Source organism: Mus caroli, chromosome 1, assembly GCF_900094665.2.
Source record: "Mus caroli chromosome 1, CAROLI_EIJ_v1.1, whole genome shotgun sequence".
Taxonomy (NCBI): domain Eukaryota; kingdom Metazoa; phylum Chordata; class Mammalia; order Rodentia; family Muridae; genus Mus; species Mus caroli.
This window is the reverse complement of record NC_034570.1, coordinates 34171724-34190126: the sequence shown is the minus strand read 5'-3', so window position 1 is coordinate 34190126 and position 18403 is coordinate 34171724. Positions and strand designations below refer to the sequence as shown.

The 18403-nt window shown below is 45.1% G+C and overlaps 1 protein-coding gene and 1 non-coding gene across 2 annotated transcripts; one reads left to right on the top strand and one right to left on the bottom strand.

The window, feature by feature from the left end:
- The first annotated feature begins 1705 nt into the window (after positions 1-1705).
- LOC115032524 lies at positions 1706-1816 on the top strand. Its single transcript, XR_003838180.1, has one exon. It is a non-coding gene; the product is annotated as a small nucleolar RNA SNORD89 (small nucleolar RNA).
- A 1911-nt stretch (positions 1817-3727) lies between these two features.
- Cnot11 (CCR4-NOT transcription complex subunit 11) lies at positions 3728-14801 on the bottom strand. Its single transcript, XM_021159339.2, has 7 exons — positions 14016-14801; positions 12830-12994; positions 11957-12109; positions 10283-10485; positions 8171-8373; positions 5604-5700; positions 3728-5523 (listed from the first exon to the last, which is right to left on the bottom strand). Exons 1-7 carry the CDS (start codon positions 14512-14514, stop codon positions 5326-5328), a joined length of 1518 nt encoding a protein of 505 aa, XP_021014998.1. The 5' UTR covers positions 14515-14801; the 3' UTR covers positions 3728-5325.
- Positions 14802-18403: the final 3602 nt, after the last annotated feature.

Below are 18403 nucleotides of genomic sequence, written 5' to 3'. Positions count from 1 at the left end.
GAGATTCCACTTGGCATACTCAGCATCTGGGGAGGTCTTTGGTGGTCCTGCTTTCAGGGACAAAGGCTATGATGTAGAAATGACAGGATGGAGAACACTGAGAAAGGTCCTTCTCCAAATACTACAGTCATGACCTAAATAAACTCCAAAAATCTGACAGATGTTTTTGCTCATGTGGGTTGGTTCCCTGGAACCACCATCATTACCAAAAAACGAGTCTGGTACAGTTTTAAGGGTTTGTGTAGGGTAATAAGGAAAGTTTCATGTCATGTGTCTATTTGTATGTGGACAGCATCTCTCAGAGCTGGCTCTGGGACAGCACCATACGCTGTCTTCACAGGCAGAACATGAGCACCAAGGGCTTGTCCCCAGGTCTCCAGAAAGCTGCAGAAGCTATCCTAACACAAAGCCAGCACCAAGAAAATACAACTTTAAGGCTGAGTGTATCCATAGAGCCATTTCTAAGGCATAGTGTTTTATAAAGTGTCTTACCAAGCTATTTTTCTCCACAGTTTGATTTTTTAGCTACTCATAGTAAAACATGTGGTGAATTTTACTGAAAGAAATGTATGACCAGATGAATATGAGCTGTTGAAATAGAAAGTCTTAATTTGAGCACTTTGTAGAGAGTTTCAAAGTTGGTTTTACAAATTATCACCAAACTTCATTGTGTTCAGTGCAAATAGGAAAGCATGAATTAGGTATCAAGTAGATTAGTGCTATGTTTTTAAGACATACTGGAGAAAATGCTATAATCATTCTAACAGCTAGTCATTACAGAAGACCTTTTTTTTTTTTTTTTTTTTTTTTTTTTTTTGGAGGGTGGGGGGTTTTGAGACAGGGTTTCTCTGTGTAGCCCTGGCTGTCCTGGAACTCACTCTGTAGACCAGGCTGGCCTCCAACTCAGAAATCCGCCTGTCTCTGCCTCCCAAGTGCTGGGATTAAAGGCGTGCGCCACCACGCCCGGCTTTTTTATTTTTTTACTAGATATTTTCTTCATTTACATTTCAATTGCTATCCCAAAAGTCCCCTATACCCTTCCCCCCGCCTTGCTCCCCTACCCACCCACTCCCACTTTCTGGCCCTGGCATTCCCCTGTACTGGGGCATATAAAGTTTGCGTGTCCAATGCGCCTCTCTTTCCAATGATGGCCAAGAAGGCCATCTACAGAAGACTTTTTCTTTTTTTTTTTTTTAAGATTTTATTTATTTATTATATGTAAGTACACTGTAGCTATCTTCAGACACCCCAGAAGAGAGGGTCAGATCTCACTATAGATGGTTGTGAGCCACCATGCAGTTGCTGGGAATTGAACTCAGGACCTCTGGAAGAGCAGTTAGTGCTCTTAACCACTGAGCCATCTCTCCAGCCCACAGAAGACTTTTTCTAAGGCAGGGTCTCACTGTTTAATCTGAGTTTGAATTCACCATCCTTGTGCCTCAGCCTTTCCAGCAGTGAGATCACTTCAGACTAAGCAGTGATGTGAAGACTGGAGGTAGTGTCCACGACACAGAACTGACACGGAAATTGTTTGCTGTGGTTCCTGCTCTCCTGGCTTTCACTCAGCAGTACTGACTTTGGCTCGCCCAGCAGAGAACTGGAACTGTGAGCACATGGTCTCACTCACTTTGCAGGTACTTGTCTCTCACATGCTGAACTGACTGGGGTCCTGGACCTTCTTTCCCAATGACTGCTTCCCATGGCTGCTGAGGAGTGATGACAATAAAAGGCCGAATTGCAGTGTCTCCATCAACAGTTGGCTCTCTGAGCACACGATGACAAAACCTCCTGAAGCGAGTCACTGTCTGACCTCAGTGATGCCAGGGAAGCTTCCTGCCTGAGCTCAGCTTCCGGGGGGGGGGGGGCCGGGGGGGCACACAGGAACAGCCTTCCTGTGCTAAGAAAAAGACAAGCTACCCCGATCAAGCACTGTCCATGTACTTTTAGATACACTTAAGGACTGATAGCTAAATTTGGCAACAATTTCCTTGGGGAAAGTTGATGTCATATGCTCAAGAAAGGATGAGGTTTAATCAGTGTCTCTAGTATTAGAACTTGAGGATAGTTAGGCAAAAGCAGTTTTTACAGATCAGGAAAAATTGCTTTGCCGTTTCCTAAGCACTAGCTGTGGGCCTGAAGTAGAGATAGCTTTGTAGTAAAATACAATGTTGTGCTTTTATGATTCAACACATTAGAAAAGCTACCTATGCCTTTTCCAGCTCAGCCTTGCTTCTAAAGCCTTAGAAACATTGGTCAACATTTCCAAAAATAGCATTTGCATCACTCATTATAGTGAGGTCTCTGCCATGTACCCACCTGCCTCCTCCTATAGCAAAAGTATAGGACAAAATCACTAGTTGAAGTATCTGTGCCCAGTCATTGAAAATATGAGGGACAGAAGTCCATCTTTTTGACAGATGATAGGCTGTGTGCTGGGAAAAGCAGTATTTTCTGTGAGCCCATTGTATTACAAACCTCAAACTTTCCTAAGTCTTGGATATTCCTAATATAGACAGTAGTAACGAGGAAAGAGATCAGGATAAAATGAAATCAGCAGTGTATCTTAGTAAGCAGTTGCTAAGATTTGATGAAGATGTAAAACATTTTTCCTAATTACTGATACCTCAGATACCCTTGTTACCAAGAGCTACTCAAAGTGTTGCATGTACTGTTGCATAGATTGTAAGACACGGGTCCACAACTAATTAATATAGAAAGGAGTGTGCTACTTAAAATTAGGTATAAATGAGATCATCCCTATAGATTTAGTGGTCTTCTGTAGAGTTGCTTAATTAAATCAGTAATAAGTTAGTGTTGAATTATTTAAGTGGTTATATTTTGGGATTCCAAAGTTTTTTTTTAAATGTTCTATTCTTAAAATGTTACTGATTAATGTTCTTTTCTTTGAACAGGTGATTCGAAGACTTAAGTTGGATTGAAAACTTCGATGAAGTTACTTAACCTATATTAAACTCAATTAATAAACTTAAAAGTTGATTGTGGTTACTCAGTCTCAAGATTATAGATCTTGTTGCCCAGGCTACTCCTAACTTTCTGGGTTAAAACAATCAGGCTGTAGCTGGGATTACAGGGCTGCACCAGTAAACCAAGAGCCATCTAAGTGGCGTTATAACCTTGATTTATGTACAGCTAATGTTTGCCAAGCACAGCCTCTCTTTGTGAACAATCTTGATTTTCCTAGTGAACATCAAGACTGTGATCTTGACCTTCCTCATTTTTGGGTCCTTATTTGAGACATTTGTTTGGGATTCTAAAATCAACAAACAACTTGCAATTTTCCTTGTTTTTAGATACACATAAGTATGAAAACTTTGAGTTGCTTGTGCCTTTTTGCTGCAGGTTTCACTGCAGGGATCCCTTCCAAGCTCCTACCTTATTTTAGGGGGCACTGTGTTTGTCTTGACAAGTACTTTTTTTTTTTTTAATGAACGCATATATAATGGATTACCATCTCCTGTTGTAAGCTTAAAGAGGCTGTGACAGGCTTTATGGACAAATTACATGCTAAATCAAGCCCTAGGGGGTTTTGTTTATGGATCCCACTTGTGTCCTTGTTGGCTGCAGAGTAAAAGTGTTTTACTAAACTCATGGACATCTTGATAGGATACTTGTCATCTACGAAATACATGTTCAAGAGCCACACAACCAACTTTTACAAATAAATGCACACATATAACCTCCCCCTAAATAAGAAACTCTTAATATCTTTTTTGTAAATTATTTTATTTACATTTCAGCTGTTGCCCCCCCCATCCCACTCCTACCCCCACCCCACCTCCCCCCTTCCCAGAGGCCTCAAGTCTCTAAAGGATTGAGTGCATCTTCTCCCAGAGGCCAGACCAGGCAGTCCTCTGCTGTGTATGTGCTTGGATCAGCCATGGTACTGCTTGGTTGGTGGCTCAGTCTTTGGGAGCTCCCAGGGGTCGGGTTTAGTTGAGAATACTGCTCTTCCTATGGGTTGGTCCTCCCCTTCAGCTTCTTCAATTCTTCCTCTAATCCAACCATAGGGGTCCCCAACTTCAGTCCAATGGTTGGAAGTATCTGCATCTGGCTACTGTCGTTTTAATTACATTTTTGATTTTGTGTTGGGCTGTGGCCATAGCTAACCTGAGCTACAAGACAGACATGCCTATCAGCTGTAGAGCTTGTTGCCCACAGTGAGTCTTTGAAACTTGTCATTCTAAAACAGTGGTTTGTTCATGGGCTGTTGTTGGCCCAGTGCCATCTGTAAAATAGCAGTGGCCACTACAGAGCATTGAGAGAAGTCAGCTGTCTAGTTCAGAGAGGGTCACTCCTACAAGGGTGCAAGGATCATTGTTTCTTGTTCCTTCTCCACTGTTAGGAGATTTTAATTGTACAGTAAGACAAAATCACCAAGCTTGGCTTCCTTTAAGTCTTGCTGGATATGGGAGAACAGATTCTGTCCCCATAAATCGGTTCTAGAGATAACCTCCATAAAAGGAATTCTTAATAATTTCTTTAAATATGTATGTCAGACATTTTTTTTTAAAAAGGCTGGATTTGGTGGTATACACCTTTAATCACAGCATGCAGAGGCAGAAGGAAGGATCTCTGATTTCAAGGCCAGCCTGCTCTACATAATGAGCTCTAGAATAACATAGATGGACCCTGTCTTAAAAAAAATTAAGGCACACTGTCCCAGGTACTGACTGTTCTACCTCCTCACCAAACAGGCATCCTGGGTATACATTTCTGGTGTGCCAGCTCGTATTTGTCCTTAAGACCACAAAAACCACACCCTTACTAACTGTGATTAAGAGAGAAGAATAAAATGCCAACTCTCGAAGCCTGGCGAAGTGCCCATGCTTGTTAGTGGGCCAGGAACACTGTTGTCAGAAATGCGCATCCCTGTTTCACACCTTGCTTACTAAGAGCCATGCTCACAGTAAATTCTCAGCGTCTTCACTCACTCTCACTGACCATGCTTCACACTAGAAGCTACAAAAGCAAATTCCTGGTTTTTCAGAAACCTACAGTTTGTTTTCTAAAAGAAATAGGTACTGTGTTTTAAATTCAAAAGAGCAACACCTACACCTTTCTTGCAATAACTATTTTCAGAATAACTATTCTTCATATGGATTGTCATCAGCAAGAGAGCTAAAAGATACATTTCTCCAAGTTCTCACCAAAATTCATCCATGGGAAACATCTAGGAAAAAGGAAATTTTACTTTAAGTAAATAAAGTCATTTATATTTCTTAGGTCAAGCAATCCACTCGAGTTACAAGTTTAAAAACCAATCCAAGTACAGTTGAACAATAGAAGGGAAGGTCTGGTGAGGAGCTATTTTGATATTTTGGTCTCTGAAGGCGTTTCCCCAGTATCCAGTGTCTTCAGCAACCGGAATAGGCCTGCTGCTTCCCGTATCCTACTGAATTCAATGCAGAAGGCCTGCACTTCTATAAACAAGTCCTGCACGTTAATAATTTTGTTACGGATCAAAGACTGGAGAAACACACACACAAGACGCACCAAACGATTCTGGAAAAGAAAAAAGGAACAAGTTTTAGAAACTTCTTTTCTTGGCAGATGACAATGTTATAAGCATTTACATCACTCACCTGCATATATTTATCCTTAATTTGTTCACAAGTAGAAATGCAATTGGATATGTATAGGTGAATAAATTCAGGAGGTAGGTCAACAGCTGTAGTTAGTCTGTTTCACAAAAGAGAAATCTGAGCTGTTAACTGTGTTTGCTAGTATTAGAAAGTATTGTAATCATGAAGTCAAGACTTCCCTGTGATCATCTGATGATAACTTATATGACCCAATTCTCTAGTTTTAAACCCAAGAGCCACAGGCACTTAAACCTCTGATGCTTCTGTTAAGTGTGCATCACGAATTATACTCTCTAATGATCCATTAAGCAATTAGTATCTATCCCTGAGTGTGCCTGGCAGGATCATTGTCGGTCATAGTCTCCCAGCCTCAAATAACCAGCAGTTGTTGCCATCACTTAAAACTTAGAGAAGTCCTGTCAGTTTAAGCACTATGAGAGGCAGCGTGTCTGACAGAACCACTTATGATCAGACTAACATAGAGCCTTGAAGAAACATGAACCTGGCAAAAAGCCTTGAAAAGTTACTTAGCTGATAGGAAGCAAAAAGGCCTTCCTGAGAACTGAGCAAGATAAACAGGCTTGGAGTCAGCCATTACACAGGAGCAGCAGCTGTGTAATAAAGTTTAGAGTCCTTAAACCCAACAGAGTTCTTCCCAAACGAGTAAGTGAAGTACTAAGAAATGGAGTCAGGTAAGAATTGCACGCTGAGTTCAAGTTCAGCCCAAGAAGCATTTCAACACTGGGCTGGCTACTGCAAACCTTTTTCTGAAAAGGTAAATGAATACATGCTGCCTCTTCTACATCTATGCATCCTTAAACTAAGGCACTGAAGTACCTTAAGAAAGCTACAACTGGGCTGGAGAGATGGCTCAGCCGTTAAAGGCTAGGCTCACAACCAAAAATATAAGAAACCTACCAACCAAATCCCAGCACTCGGGAGGCAGAGGCAGGCAGATTTCTGAGTTTGAGGCCAGCCTGGTCTACAGAGTAAGTTCCAGAACAGCCAGGGCTATACAGAGAAACCCTGTCTCAAAAAACCAAAACAAACAAGAAAGCTATAACAAGCCACCATACCCACTGAGATCTGTGCATCAGCAAGGCTGCTTAATACTTGGAAAAAGCCAGGACTACAAGAGTGCAGTGAGGGGGAATCCATGAACACTCAGATTGCTCCATCCAAAGACAGAACTTAGCCAATGCAAAAACAGAAACTGTGCCAGGCAATGGTGGTGCGCACGCCTTTAATCCCAGCACTTGGGAGGCAGAGGCAGGCGGATTTCTGAGTTCGAGGCCAGCCTGGTCTACAAAGTGAGTTCCAGGACAGTCAGAGCTACACAGAGAAACCCTGTCTCGAAAAACAAAAACAAAAAACCCAGCAACTGCAACTAGTAAAGGAGGTGCCAGCAAGGAGAGGTGAAACAAGCAGCAAGTTTTCCACAAGTAGTCAGGCAGCTCTGCCAATGACAGTCTTACAAAGTAACTGGAAACCCATGCTGCCTTTCCTCGACCAGCCCTTTCTTGTGCACAGAGCTACCAGCCAAACTATCACCAGATGACCAGACATTCCTTAGTTCAAGTCTGAAACAACTGCCAACTTATATATGGATGCTCAAAAAGTTGTAACCTGCTTCACACCCATGATTCCAGCATTCAGAGGATGAGGCAGACAGGCTGCTATGAATTTGAAGCTACTAGGATACTATGAGATCCTATCCAAAAAAAAAAAAAAAAACCCCCAGGGGGGAAAAAAAAAAACTCAAAAAAAAAAATACCCCATCTACCTCACTACATTTAATTCACAATTTACCTAAACAATATCTGTAAGGAAAATAAAAGACAAAAACTATACGGAACACATCAACAGGGGAACTCATTCTTTCCTTGATGTTCAATGAGCAAAAAAAAAAAAAATCAAGAAAGAACTGGGAAACTGGGTGTGCTGGTCCGCATCTTTGATCCCAGCACTTGAGAGTCAGAGGTAGGTGGATCTCCATGAGTTTGAGGCCAGCCTGGTCTACACAGTGAGTTCTAGGACAGTCAGGGCTACACAGAACAACAAAGCCAGGAGAATACTAGTAATCACGACAGCCTGCCTAGATGACCAGTTCTGAGACCCACATGTGCAAGCTGCCACTACTGGCTGCCAAGGAACATAAAACCTGATTTTGTAAGGGGCAAAAGACAGTGAAGTAAATTCAACAACTGAGGGCTGGTGAGATGGCTCAGTGGGTAAGAGCACCCGACTGCTCTTCCGAAGGTCCGGAGTTCAAATCCCAGCAACCACATGGTGGCTCACAACCATCCGTAACGAGATCTGACTCCCTCTTCTGGGGTGTCTGAAGACAGCTACAGTGTACTTACATATAATCAAAAAATAAATCTTAAAAAAAAAAAATTCAACAACTGAGTTCTTACATATTGAAATCAAATTCATATGCAGTGAACACCAAAGATTAGTCAGGGTAACAGAATCAGACAAGGGGAGAAAAACTACTCCAGCTTTTCAGACTTCTGGATCATATAATCAGGGCCTGTGGACCCGCTCGGTGGAACATGAGAACTTACCGATTTACAACTTCCATTGAATGTAAGGACATGTCCATGTTGACCAGGACAGAGAAATACTCCGTGATCTGGCTTGACTGCATTAGTTTCAGCAGCATTTCTATAGCCACTAAAGGGTTGTTCTCCACTAGATCTGGAAGTTTCGCTGGAGTAAGGCCAATGTGATAAACAAGTTTGGGATCTTTTTCCAACTCACCGAGGAGCTAAAAAAAAACCAAGTTGAGAGGTTCTTGAGTTATGTTAGAGAATTTTCCTGTATACAAATAGAAGTGTTTTATATAAATTACAAAAACTGTCTTTGTTAATTTGTTAAATTTCTTCCCTCAAAGCCAATACTATGTTTTCATTTATTTTCAGATCTGAATTGCAATGGCACAAAAATAAACAACAGTTTAAAAATCCATAGTCATTCTTCCTCTAGACATGATAAGCCTTGGTTTTGTCTAGTAATATACAATATGACAATAGGGTCATTCTTAAAAATCTTAATTATCAACTTCTCCCAAAACACACAACCAAGTTGATTGTGGTGGCACACAAGTAATACAAACACTGAGGCAGGAGTCGCTGGCCTTGGCTATGTAATGAGCTCAAGGCTATCTGAGATATATGGCGAGACCTTGTCTTCATTTTTTCTTAAAAAAAAAAAGCCACACAGAACTCCATAAACTAGAATAATTCAGAACAAGAGCCATGCTCTGTCTTATCCAGAAAGATAACAGAACTACTCTAGAGAGGGACAGAAGAGGAAGTCTTCTGTCTTCCACCTATAGTACTTTACAGCGCCAATCACACCCACGCTTTGCATCTAAGAGATGGGAAAACATTTTTTTTCCTGTGTCCAAATACATACTTTTTCTTTCTTTTAAAAGTTCATTTATTTTGCTGGGCGTGGTGGCGCACGCCTTTAATCCCAGCACTCGAGAGGCAGAGGCAGAGGCAGACGGATTTCTGAGTTCAAGGCCAGCCTGGTCTACAAAGTGAGTTCCAGGACAGCCAGGGCTACACAGAGAAACCCTGTTTCGAAAAACCAAAAGGAAAAAAAAAAAGTTCATTTATTTTGAGGCTAGGTCCCTATGCCCACACTGGCTTCAAGCTCCCTGTCTCATGGAGCCTGGCCTATAACTGCCAAGTCTCAATCTCTCGCCTTCCACGTGCTAGGGTTACAGGCATACACCACACCCATCCCTCCTAACTCTGTGTCTTTATCCACTTGTGGATTCAACACTGGACTGTTTCATGATCATCTAAGAGCAAACAGAAAATACAAACAATTGTTATTACATCATTTAAAATATTGGGGGGAGGCTGGGAAATGGTTCAGTGGTCAGGAGCACCTGCTGCTCTCTAGAGGACCAGGGTTGGTTCCCAGCACCCACATGGAGGCTCACAACATCTGTACTTCCAGTCCAGAGGATCTGATGCCTCTTGTGGCATCTGTGAGTACTGCATGCACATGGTACACAGTTATACATGCAGACAAAACACTCACACACATAAAACAAATCTTTTTAAAAATCCGTTTTTTACATGAAAAACTAGGTTGGAGGTAACAGTATCTTCCTACGAGTTCTAACTTGAAAGTGTGGAAATCTAATAAAATCTACAGCCACCTGGCATCTTTGCTCTTCTTCCTCAGGGAATCCATCTAGTTTTAACCTTGGTTAGCAGGAGAGATAACTGTAGTCTACCAGCAGACACTGTAGCTAAAGTCTAGAGCATTCATTCCCTGAACCTCATTTTTATAAAACATTAATAACTCCATACACCCTTTAGAGCTGCTGTCCAGCCTGATGCAGCAATGCAGACGATGTGGCCGACTGATTCGTACCTGGAACAGTGCTGCCAACTGAACAGTGATGCCAACTCATCCTAGCCTACCTCTCTCCGAGACAAACTCAATAGAGTCTAGTCATCATTAGGCCTCTTGTCTCATCAGAGCAAAACTGTCAAACAAGGAAAGGCCAGAGCACAGCGGCTGGGATTGTGAAGCCCTCTGATGCTACTTCCGCTGGCTCACATCCACAACTGACTGCTCACTTACTGCTTCCTGGGAAGAACACCCTGTGATAGGCACAGAGGGGACACTGTAATACAAACATACATATATACCTGTGTCTGTTGGGGAGACGACAGGGGGCTTTTGAAGGCTTTCGCCATGATCCGCTTGATCTCCACACCAGTGCTGTTCTTCACACACATCGATCTGTCCCACTGGATGGCATGCTCGGGTTCTGTGGGATTTAGCCAGGCCAGTTCATCCTCACAGATGTGGAGAGGGGGTGGTGGGCGGATAAACTCTGGCCGAAAGTGGCCTATAATGAGAGTAACACATGACTGTTGGTGAGCTAACAATTGTACGCACCCTATATGCATTTAATGAAGTACAAGGGTACCTTTAACAAGGACATGTGATAAGACATTCTTCAAACAGTAATGATATAAAAAATCAGAGTTCCACGCTCAAATGATAGCCGAGAACAAATGACCACACACACACACACACACACACACACACACACACACACACACACCATCAGCATGATGCCAATACAAGTCTGTTTTTCAGAAAGAGGAAAGCATGAACATGAACTGAGTTTTAATGCAAGCATATCCACTTAGGCTGAGGATGCAGGTGTCAAATATGTAGATGCAGATGATGATGATGACAAGATAATGATGATGGTTGTTTTCTTAAAATCTCCTTGTGTCCCCGGCTGTCCTGGTATTCACTCTGTAGACCAGGCTACCCTCAAACTCACAGAGATCTTCCTGCCTCTACTTCCCGAGTGTTGGGATTAAAGGTATTTCTCATCGCACTTAACATAAAACTAAAATTTTATGAGGTTTTTTTCCCCCTTATCTTTCTTTTTGTGGCCCCTAGGACCTCAGAATACTAAACAGAGTTCTTGGGGCTATCCCCACAATTCAAGGTTGACGTGTAAGTTATCAATTATCGACACACTAAAGTAAACTAGTCAGTACTTCTGAACTAACATCATACTTCATTTGGTTGCTCCACAGCTGAAAAGCCAGAAAGAAAAGCTAAAGCCTCAACAATCACAACCACACAGCTTGCCCCCAGTGGCTTATTATGTTCTTGTATAAACACTTGCACCCTAACTCCAGTGACCCACAGTGCTATGCCCAAATGACCACTCTCAAGAAAGACAACTTATACTATGTATCTCAGTACTTAACAAGACAGACACCCAGCTGTCTATCCAGCTGTGGGCCCTGCCTGCCTGCCTGCTAAGTCCCACAAAAGCCCAGGAGATGAGAACTTGGTAATTTCCACTGAACTGGGACACAGGAACTCCCACTCCTCTCGGCTGCCTCTAGTGTACAGCAGGGAGTTCTCTCTGTCCTGAGAGCAGATCTTACCCAGTCCCATCACTAGCCTTCCAGAGAGCATTTCCACAGAGGACAGAGGTGGGTTGCTGGATTATGGATCCTACTCTCAGCCCAGGATGACCAGGGCTCTAAGGTCATCCTCTGCTACACAGGAATTTTCTAGGCTACTCTGCACTACATGAGACTATCTCATTAAAACAAACACAGTCATTTTGATAAAACCTGAATTTTTATCTGCAGGCATGTGTGTGTATGGGGGGGTATGAAATAAGCAATAAACATCCTAGTGTATAACTGGCTGGGGTCTGTCTGCTATATTCTAGGCAGCAAGGCAGTTAGTCTGTCATCAGGTACTGTAAGAAAGAAACTTAAAATCCCTAAGTGCTGCTAGAATATAAACCTGAGAACATAAGCAAACTCCCATATACCTACTTTCAATAGGTGGTTTTGGTCCACTGACTAAAGACTCTGTGATCCGAGAGGCAACTGAGCTGTCAAATCCAGAGTTGGAGGAGTCTGGGTCTGGGTCACTGAGGATGCTTGGGAAGCTGGCTTTGCTCTGGGTTGGCAGCTCAGACTGACGCTCTGGAACAGATTCAGACAAGAAGCATTTAAAGCATTTAAACTAGACCTTGTAATCCCAGCACCTGGAAGGTGGAGACAAGAGTCAAGAACCCAAGGCCAGCCTGGGGGGTGGGGGGTTGGGGGGGGGAGAGGCAGGGTGGCACAGAACATTTTAAAATTGATAACATCGTGAACAGATCAGGAGTACAAAGTAAATATCTTTAATTCCTATAAACCAAACAATAATAATATTAAAATAACTCCAAAAGAGAAAATGGAGTGAGGTAGATGGCAGGGAGGGAGGTGCGGGGCAGAGACCAGGCTGGGTGTCAATCAGAAGCACAGAATAAGGAAACAGAAAGGAGAGTGAAGGAGGATGCTGGGGTACAAGGGTGTGATCTGTGATGGGGACTGGAGCCGGCCTGGCCTGGGGCTGCATGCTGTAAGCCGAGTACTCGGGAGCCAGCCAGTAAGAGCTCAGTTAGAGGCCAGCATGGTCTACCCAGCAGATTCCAGGACAGCCAAGGCTACACAAAGAAACCTGGTCTCAAAACAAACAAACAAAAGAGGGGGTGGCAGACAGGGAGACAGGGAAAGGACAGGGCAGGACAGGGCAGGGCAGGACAGGAGAGGATCAAACAAAAACAGCAGAAATGTAAATTTAAAAGAAAAAACTTGTTGATTTTAAACAGGGGATCTCAAGAACCGACAAGAATGTCCCAATCACTGGCCCTCCCTCACCTGCCAGGGCTAACTGAAGGCCGCTAATGTCCACAGATTGTCCCATGTTTCCAACGTCCATCAAGGCAATCTGGCGAGGTGTCTTTTTGAACAGTTCCCTTGGGGGTGCCAGCATGAGCTGGGAGAGGAAAAACTTTTCTGGTGGAGTTATAGGAGGCAGGAACCCTGCAAATAAGAATGCAATGCTGGTTTCTCTCCAATGGGTACTTGTAAAGTTTTAAAATTTAACTTTAAAAGTTAACTGGAAACTTTGCTGCTTGCCACGTGGAGCTATTCTTATGATTTAAATGTAACTGAGTTCCAGTTAATCGAATATTCACACTTAGTATACATAGTAATCCATAAACAAATATATCAATATATCACTTGAGATTCTGTGATCTATGGAAATGTCAATGAAACTTATGGTTTTAATAGCTGTTGAGAACTTTTTGTTATCAAATACTTAGATTCCTACAAACTTTAACATACTTAAAAAAATATATATATGTATATGTGTATATATGTATATGTACATATGTACATGTATGTCAGCCTGTGAGTGGTACAGCTGTCCCAGAGTCCTGGACTAGGCTCATGGTATAGAGGAAGTGACCCTGGGTTCCATCCACAACAACAAATTTAGGGGTGCGTCCTCAGAGGTAATCTATGCCTATGCAGACATTCCACAATACTGCCCAGGACACATGCATCTTTGAATGGTTAATTAGAAACGACTTCATCCTCTCCTCACTCGACATTACAGCTAACCAAGGAGTTGGCTGCAAAGACTTTAGATGTTGTGGTAATGTGGACTTCAACCTGCCCCTTCCTCAGGTTCTTAATACCGACTTCTTTACTCGGAGGCTTAAAAAAAGGGGTAAACTCAGTGCCATTGGCTGTAACTTCGCATACCTCAGGACCTTACAATCAAGAATGAACCGTATCTGGCATACTAAAATATGTCCAGCCCGTTGGTGGGCTTGTACGATGCGTTGGCTTTTTCGATTGGGAGGGATCATCTGGAGTGCAGTGAATTTGAAAACAAAAACAAAAAACAAAGCTTGCAACTTCTCACTACCCCTCCCCTATTTTAGGGAAAGAAAGTAATGGAAACGGAGGGAGGGAGGGTCGATCCCCTCCAAGGAGGCTGAATGTCCCTAGCTGACGACCCCCCACCCCCAGAACAGCTGGCTGCGGGACGTACCTGAGAGCGGGGGCCGGTCGGGCTCCTGGCCGCCGCGGGCGGGCGGCGCCGGGTTGAGCAGGTGCGCGAAGCTGGCCGCGAACGGGTTTGCGGCGAGCGGCTCGGTGCGGTACATCTCCCAGAGCAGGTAGAGCGCCGTGAGGCGCTGCGCCGCGCTAGGCAGCAGGTCCGGCTGCTGCAGCAGCATCACCAGCACCGAGCCCAGGCGGAAGTGGTCGGCCTTGCTGAAGTAGTGGTGGAAGGCGGTGGACAGGCCCTCGAAGGTGCTGCCGCCGCCCGCCTCCTCCGAGATGATGCTCAGCAGGCTCGAGAGCTCCTTCGGGGTCAGGCTCATCCTGCCCGCGGGGCCTCCAATCCCTGGCCCGGGGCCGCCTGCTCCGCCTCGGCCTCCGCTCGAGCCCGCCGGGCCGCTCCGGAACGCCGCTGCCTCCCGCGCCCCTCTGGGATCCGCTGAGGAGAGAAGCCGGCCAGACGCCGCGCTCGCCCCGCCGCCGGGCATCAACCTCGCCCGCCTACCCCGCTTCCCGGCCGAGAGGCCCAAGGCGCCGGCTCGCTGCGTCCTCCCGCGGCCGTAAAGCGCACCCTTCCGCGACAGCGTCGCAAACAAAAACAGCGCGTAAGTCAGACGAGCGGAACGGAGACACAAGGCGGACAGACCGACGACGCAGGCCGAGCGGAGGTTCCGGAGACGCGGGTGGGCGGGACGCCGTGTCCGGAAGGGGCGGGGCGCCGTGGAGGGCGGGACCGCGTGGTCTCAGAGCTGTCCGACTGGTCCTTCCCTGCCTGAGTGATGTAGAGACCGCCGTTAATTGCCCTTAAAGCCCTCGGAAGCGATCCTTGGGTGAGCGACTGTCATCAGCATCACCTGCTAGCTACCCTGTGCTAAAGAGTGGCAGCAGCTGAAGAGTTTTCTATTTACCGCTGAAATTCTCAGCGGTAAATAGAGAATTTACCCGGTGATGGGTATGGCGCATATTTTAAGGGTCTCTTTAGTATTACTGTTAAACCTGTGGAGGGGTTCTGCCAATGAACATTGCAATCAGCAGAAAATATAGCTTACCAAACGGGGCAAATGATTCAAATTACCTCTACTACTATTACTACTACTATTATTATTATTATTAATTAGTCAACTATGTTCTCTTTGAGCCCTTTTACATTGTATGTTCTGTGATACTAGTTATACTAAAACCCACTCATGCTAGTTATTGTCATAGCTTATTGTTAGTTGATAACTTAAATGTTAGTACAGTATGGGTGTTTCAAGATGTTTTAAGGTATTTGAGCACAGCGCGCGTTACCCGCCAATAGAGCTGATTTCCACTAAGATTAATACCAAGAGCGTCTTCCCTGTTTCCACTGGGCTTGTTTCTAGGGTTTCTCTGCCATTACCACAAACTGAGTTCATTTTCACTGTAGAACCCACTTCCTCTCCCTTCCTGAGGCTGAACGTCTGGAATGGGTTATATCAGTTCTGCCATTCACCTTTGAAGCATCAAGGGGAGAATTCTTCCTAGTCTTGTTCTAGCTTCCGGTGTTATCCAAAGACCGTGGCTTATAGCAGCACGTTTCCTTAATTGTTATTAAGTTTCCAACCGGGACTCCCTGCTGAGATGCATATTAACATATCAAAGCTGACCCTGCAGCCTGGGTTTTTCCCAGCATCCCTCAGTTCCTACCTGACAGGCTATGGCTGGCACACCCCTCTCTCTCTACCCTGAACTCTGCAGCCTAGAGGGTGGGCTACCCTTCCACTACAGGATCTTCCCTATAGAACCCAGACTTTTTTTTTTTAAAGATTTATTTATTTTTATGTATATGAGTACACTGTCGCTGTCTTCAGACACACCAGAAGAGGGCATCAGATCTCATTACAGATGGTTGTGAGCCACCATGTGGTCACTGGGAATTGAACTCGGGACCTCTGGAAGAGCAGTCAGTGCTCTTAACCACTGAACCATCTTTCCAGCCCTAAACCTAGACTCCCAGTTCCTTTTATACCTTTGGACTCCTGACATGGTCCCCCCTTCTCCCCACATGGTCCAGCTCAGTCTAGTCATGTCCACTCTGGATGCCCCTGCCTTTACCCACACTCTGTGATGTATTTATAAAAAGATAAAGACAGGGGAAATATGTTCTATGGGACCAGCCACACATGGGATAGTATAGAATAGAGCTTATTCAGGGCATGGGGAGAGGAGTCAAGAGGGTAGCAGAGGCAGAGAAAGGGGGAGAGGAGAGAGGAGAGGAGAGGAGGGGGAGAGGAGGGGAGGAGAGGGAAGGAGGAGGAGGAAAAGAGGCAAGCCATGAGCACATGGAGAAAGAGGGGGAAAAGAAATGGGGAGAGAAACCGGGCGGTGGTGGCCCACGCCTTTAATCCCAGCACTTGGGAGGCAGAGGCAGGTGGATTTCTGAGTTTGAGGCCAGTCTGGTCTACAAAGTGAGTTCCAGGACAGCCAGGGCTACACAGAGAAACCCTGTCTCGAAAAACCAAAAAAAAAAAGAAAAGAAAAGAAAAGAAACGGGGAGAGAGCAGGAGCAAAAAGCAGGAAAGCAAGAGCAAGAGGGCAAAAGAGTGAGGAGGGGCAAGCAGCCCCTTTTATCTCCCCCTCCATGCTGAGGAGCAGTCACATCCTTTCCTTATTTCTTTTCTTCATTCAGTCGCATCTCCTCTAAGTTTCTCTGTGGACCCCTGCTACAGAAGGCTGTGCTCTGGGCAGCACATGGTTGTTGCTGGGATTACCCACACGAGACCCTCAGAAGATGGGACCCACTAACATTCACTGTGGAAGGAAAGTGGGCTTGTGAAGTGCTACACTCGACACACAAGGCCCTGCTCCTCCCAGGATGAAGAGCATTTACTGGTTGGTGGGTTAGAGACTGAAGTGGTGCCAATGCCGTAAGTTGTCTATACTCCTGTGGGTAACCCCACCTCATGCTCCTGTAAGTTGTCTATACTCCTGTGGGTAACCCCGCCTCATGGTCCCGTAAGTTGTCTATACTCCTGTGGGTAACCCCTCCTCAGGCTCCCGTAAGTTGTCTATACTCCTGTAAGTAGCCACCCAACTGAACTCATTGATTCACCGAGGTAAGTAAACGTGAGGTCTAATTTTGGTGCCCTGCCAGGGGTGAATAGATAATTGTTTATATCATCCCAGGAAAGACGGGGACATAAGGGGAACCAAAGATAAGCCGGGCACTGTGGCACTCACCTTTGATCTAAGCACTTGGAAGGCAGAGGCAGGCAAGATCCCTGAGTTCCAGGCCAGCCAGGACTAAACGCTATCTTGAAATACACCAAAACTAACAAACAAACAAATAACCCAAGGATGCATCTGAGAGGAGCCTTTGCATTGTCTCCCCTGAGTGCGATGAGACCTGCGACTGAGCTGAGCCAACTGAGCTCCTTCTGAGGAGGAGCAGAGGCAGAGGCATCTGGAAGAGTCCAGAGTGAACTTGACCCTGAGCTGGGCCAGGGAGAAGGGGAGGGGGGGAGGGGAGAGGGGAGAACCAGGAGACCAGAAGATCAAGAGGCCAAAACGACTGGATTACATTGGGAAGAGCTACTGGGGAAGGGAAGCCCAGCCCAGTTCCTGGGTTGGAGAAGATTAGGGTTAGGCATAGGGTAGAACAGGCATAGGGTACGCAGGCCAGATCATATGGCAGGTAGGGACTGCGGGGTGCTGGGAGACCCTGGCAGCCAGTGTCAGCTTTGAGATGTTAATAGGAACCCCATCAATCACCAATCAAAAATACGCACACCCCCCCCCCATACACAGACGTGCCTACAGGTCTGTCTGATGGAAGTGGTTCCTCAGTGGAGGTTTGAAAGAACTTCTAGTTTCTTTGGAAAGTCAGTTATGTCAAATGATGTTTTGCTGGGACACACAGGTTTCAGAAAGATGTCTTGCAGACACGTGAAAGAATAGTTTGTGTCAAATTGTCAAAGAGTTAAGCAGCACAAGTGAGCCCTAGCAAATAACTTCCAAAGTCAGTGTACAAGTTCACCCCTCCCCCAGCAGTGCATGAGAATACCCCCACCCCATCCCACCCCTGCCCATCCCATCCCACCTCCACCCACAGACTTGACTTTGTAGCCATCTCTGCTGGTGGGCAGTAAGATCCAGGAGGCTTTTAATTTTTACTTCCCACCCAGGCATGGTAGCTCACGCCTTTGGCCTCAGTACTTGGGAGGCAGGGACAGGTGGACTGACCGGGTGAGTTCGAGGCCAGCCTGGTGTACATGAGTAGCTCCAGGAGGGTCATAGTTGATGTGTTTATAAAAAGATAAAGAGAGAAGGAACATGTTCTTTTTTTGGTTTTTGGTTTGGTTTGGTTTGGTTTGGTTTTGGTTTTTCAAGACAGGGTTTCTCTGTATAGCCCTGGCT

Excerpts from the sequence above, each read along its gene's own strand:
- Cnot11 (XM_021159339.2), bottom strand. The coding sequence starts at position 14,514 with ATGCCCGGCGGCGGGGCGAGCGCGGCGTCTGGCCGGCTTCTCTCCTCA. Across the intron at positions 12,995-14,015 it reads CGACCGGCCCCCGCTCTCAG|GGTTCCTGCCTCCTATAACT; the intron begins GTACGTCCCGCA and ends TCTTATTTGCAG. Across the intron at positions 5,701-8,170 it reads TCAATGGAAGTTGTAAATCG|ACTAACTACAGCTGTTGACC; the intron begins GTAAGTTCTCAT and ends TTTGTGAAACAG.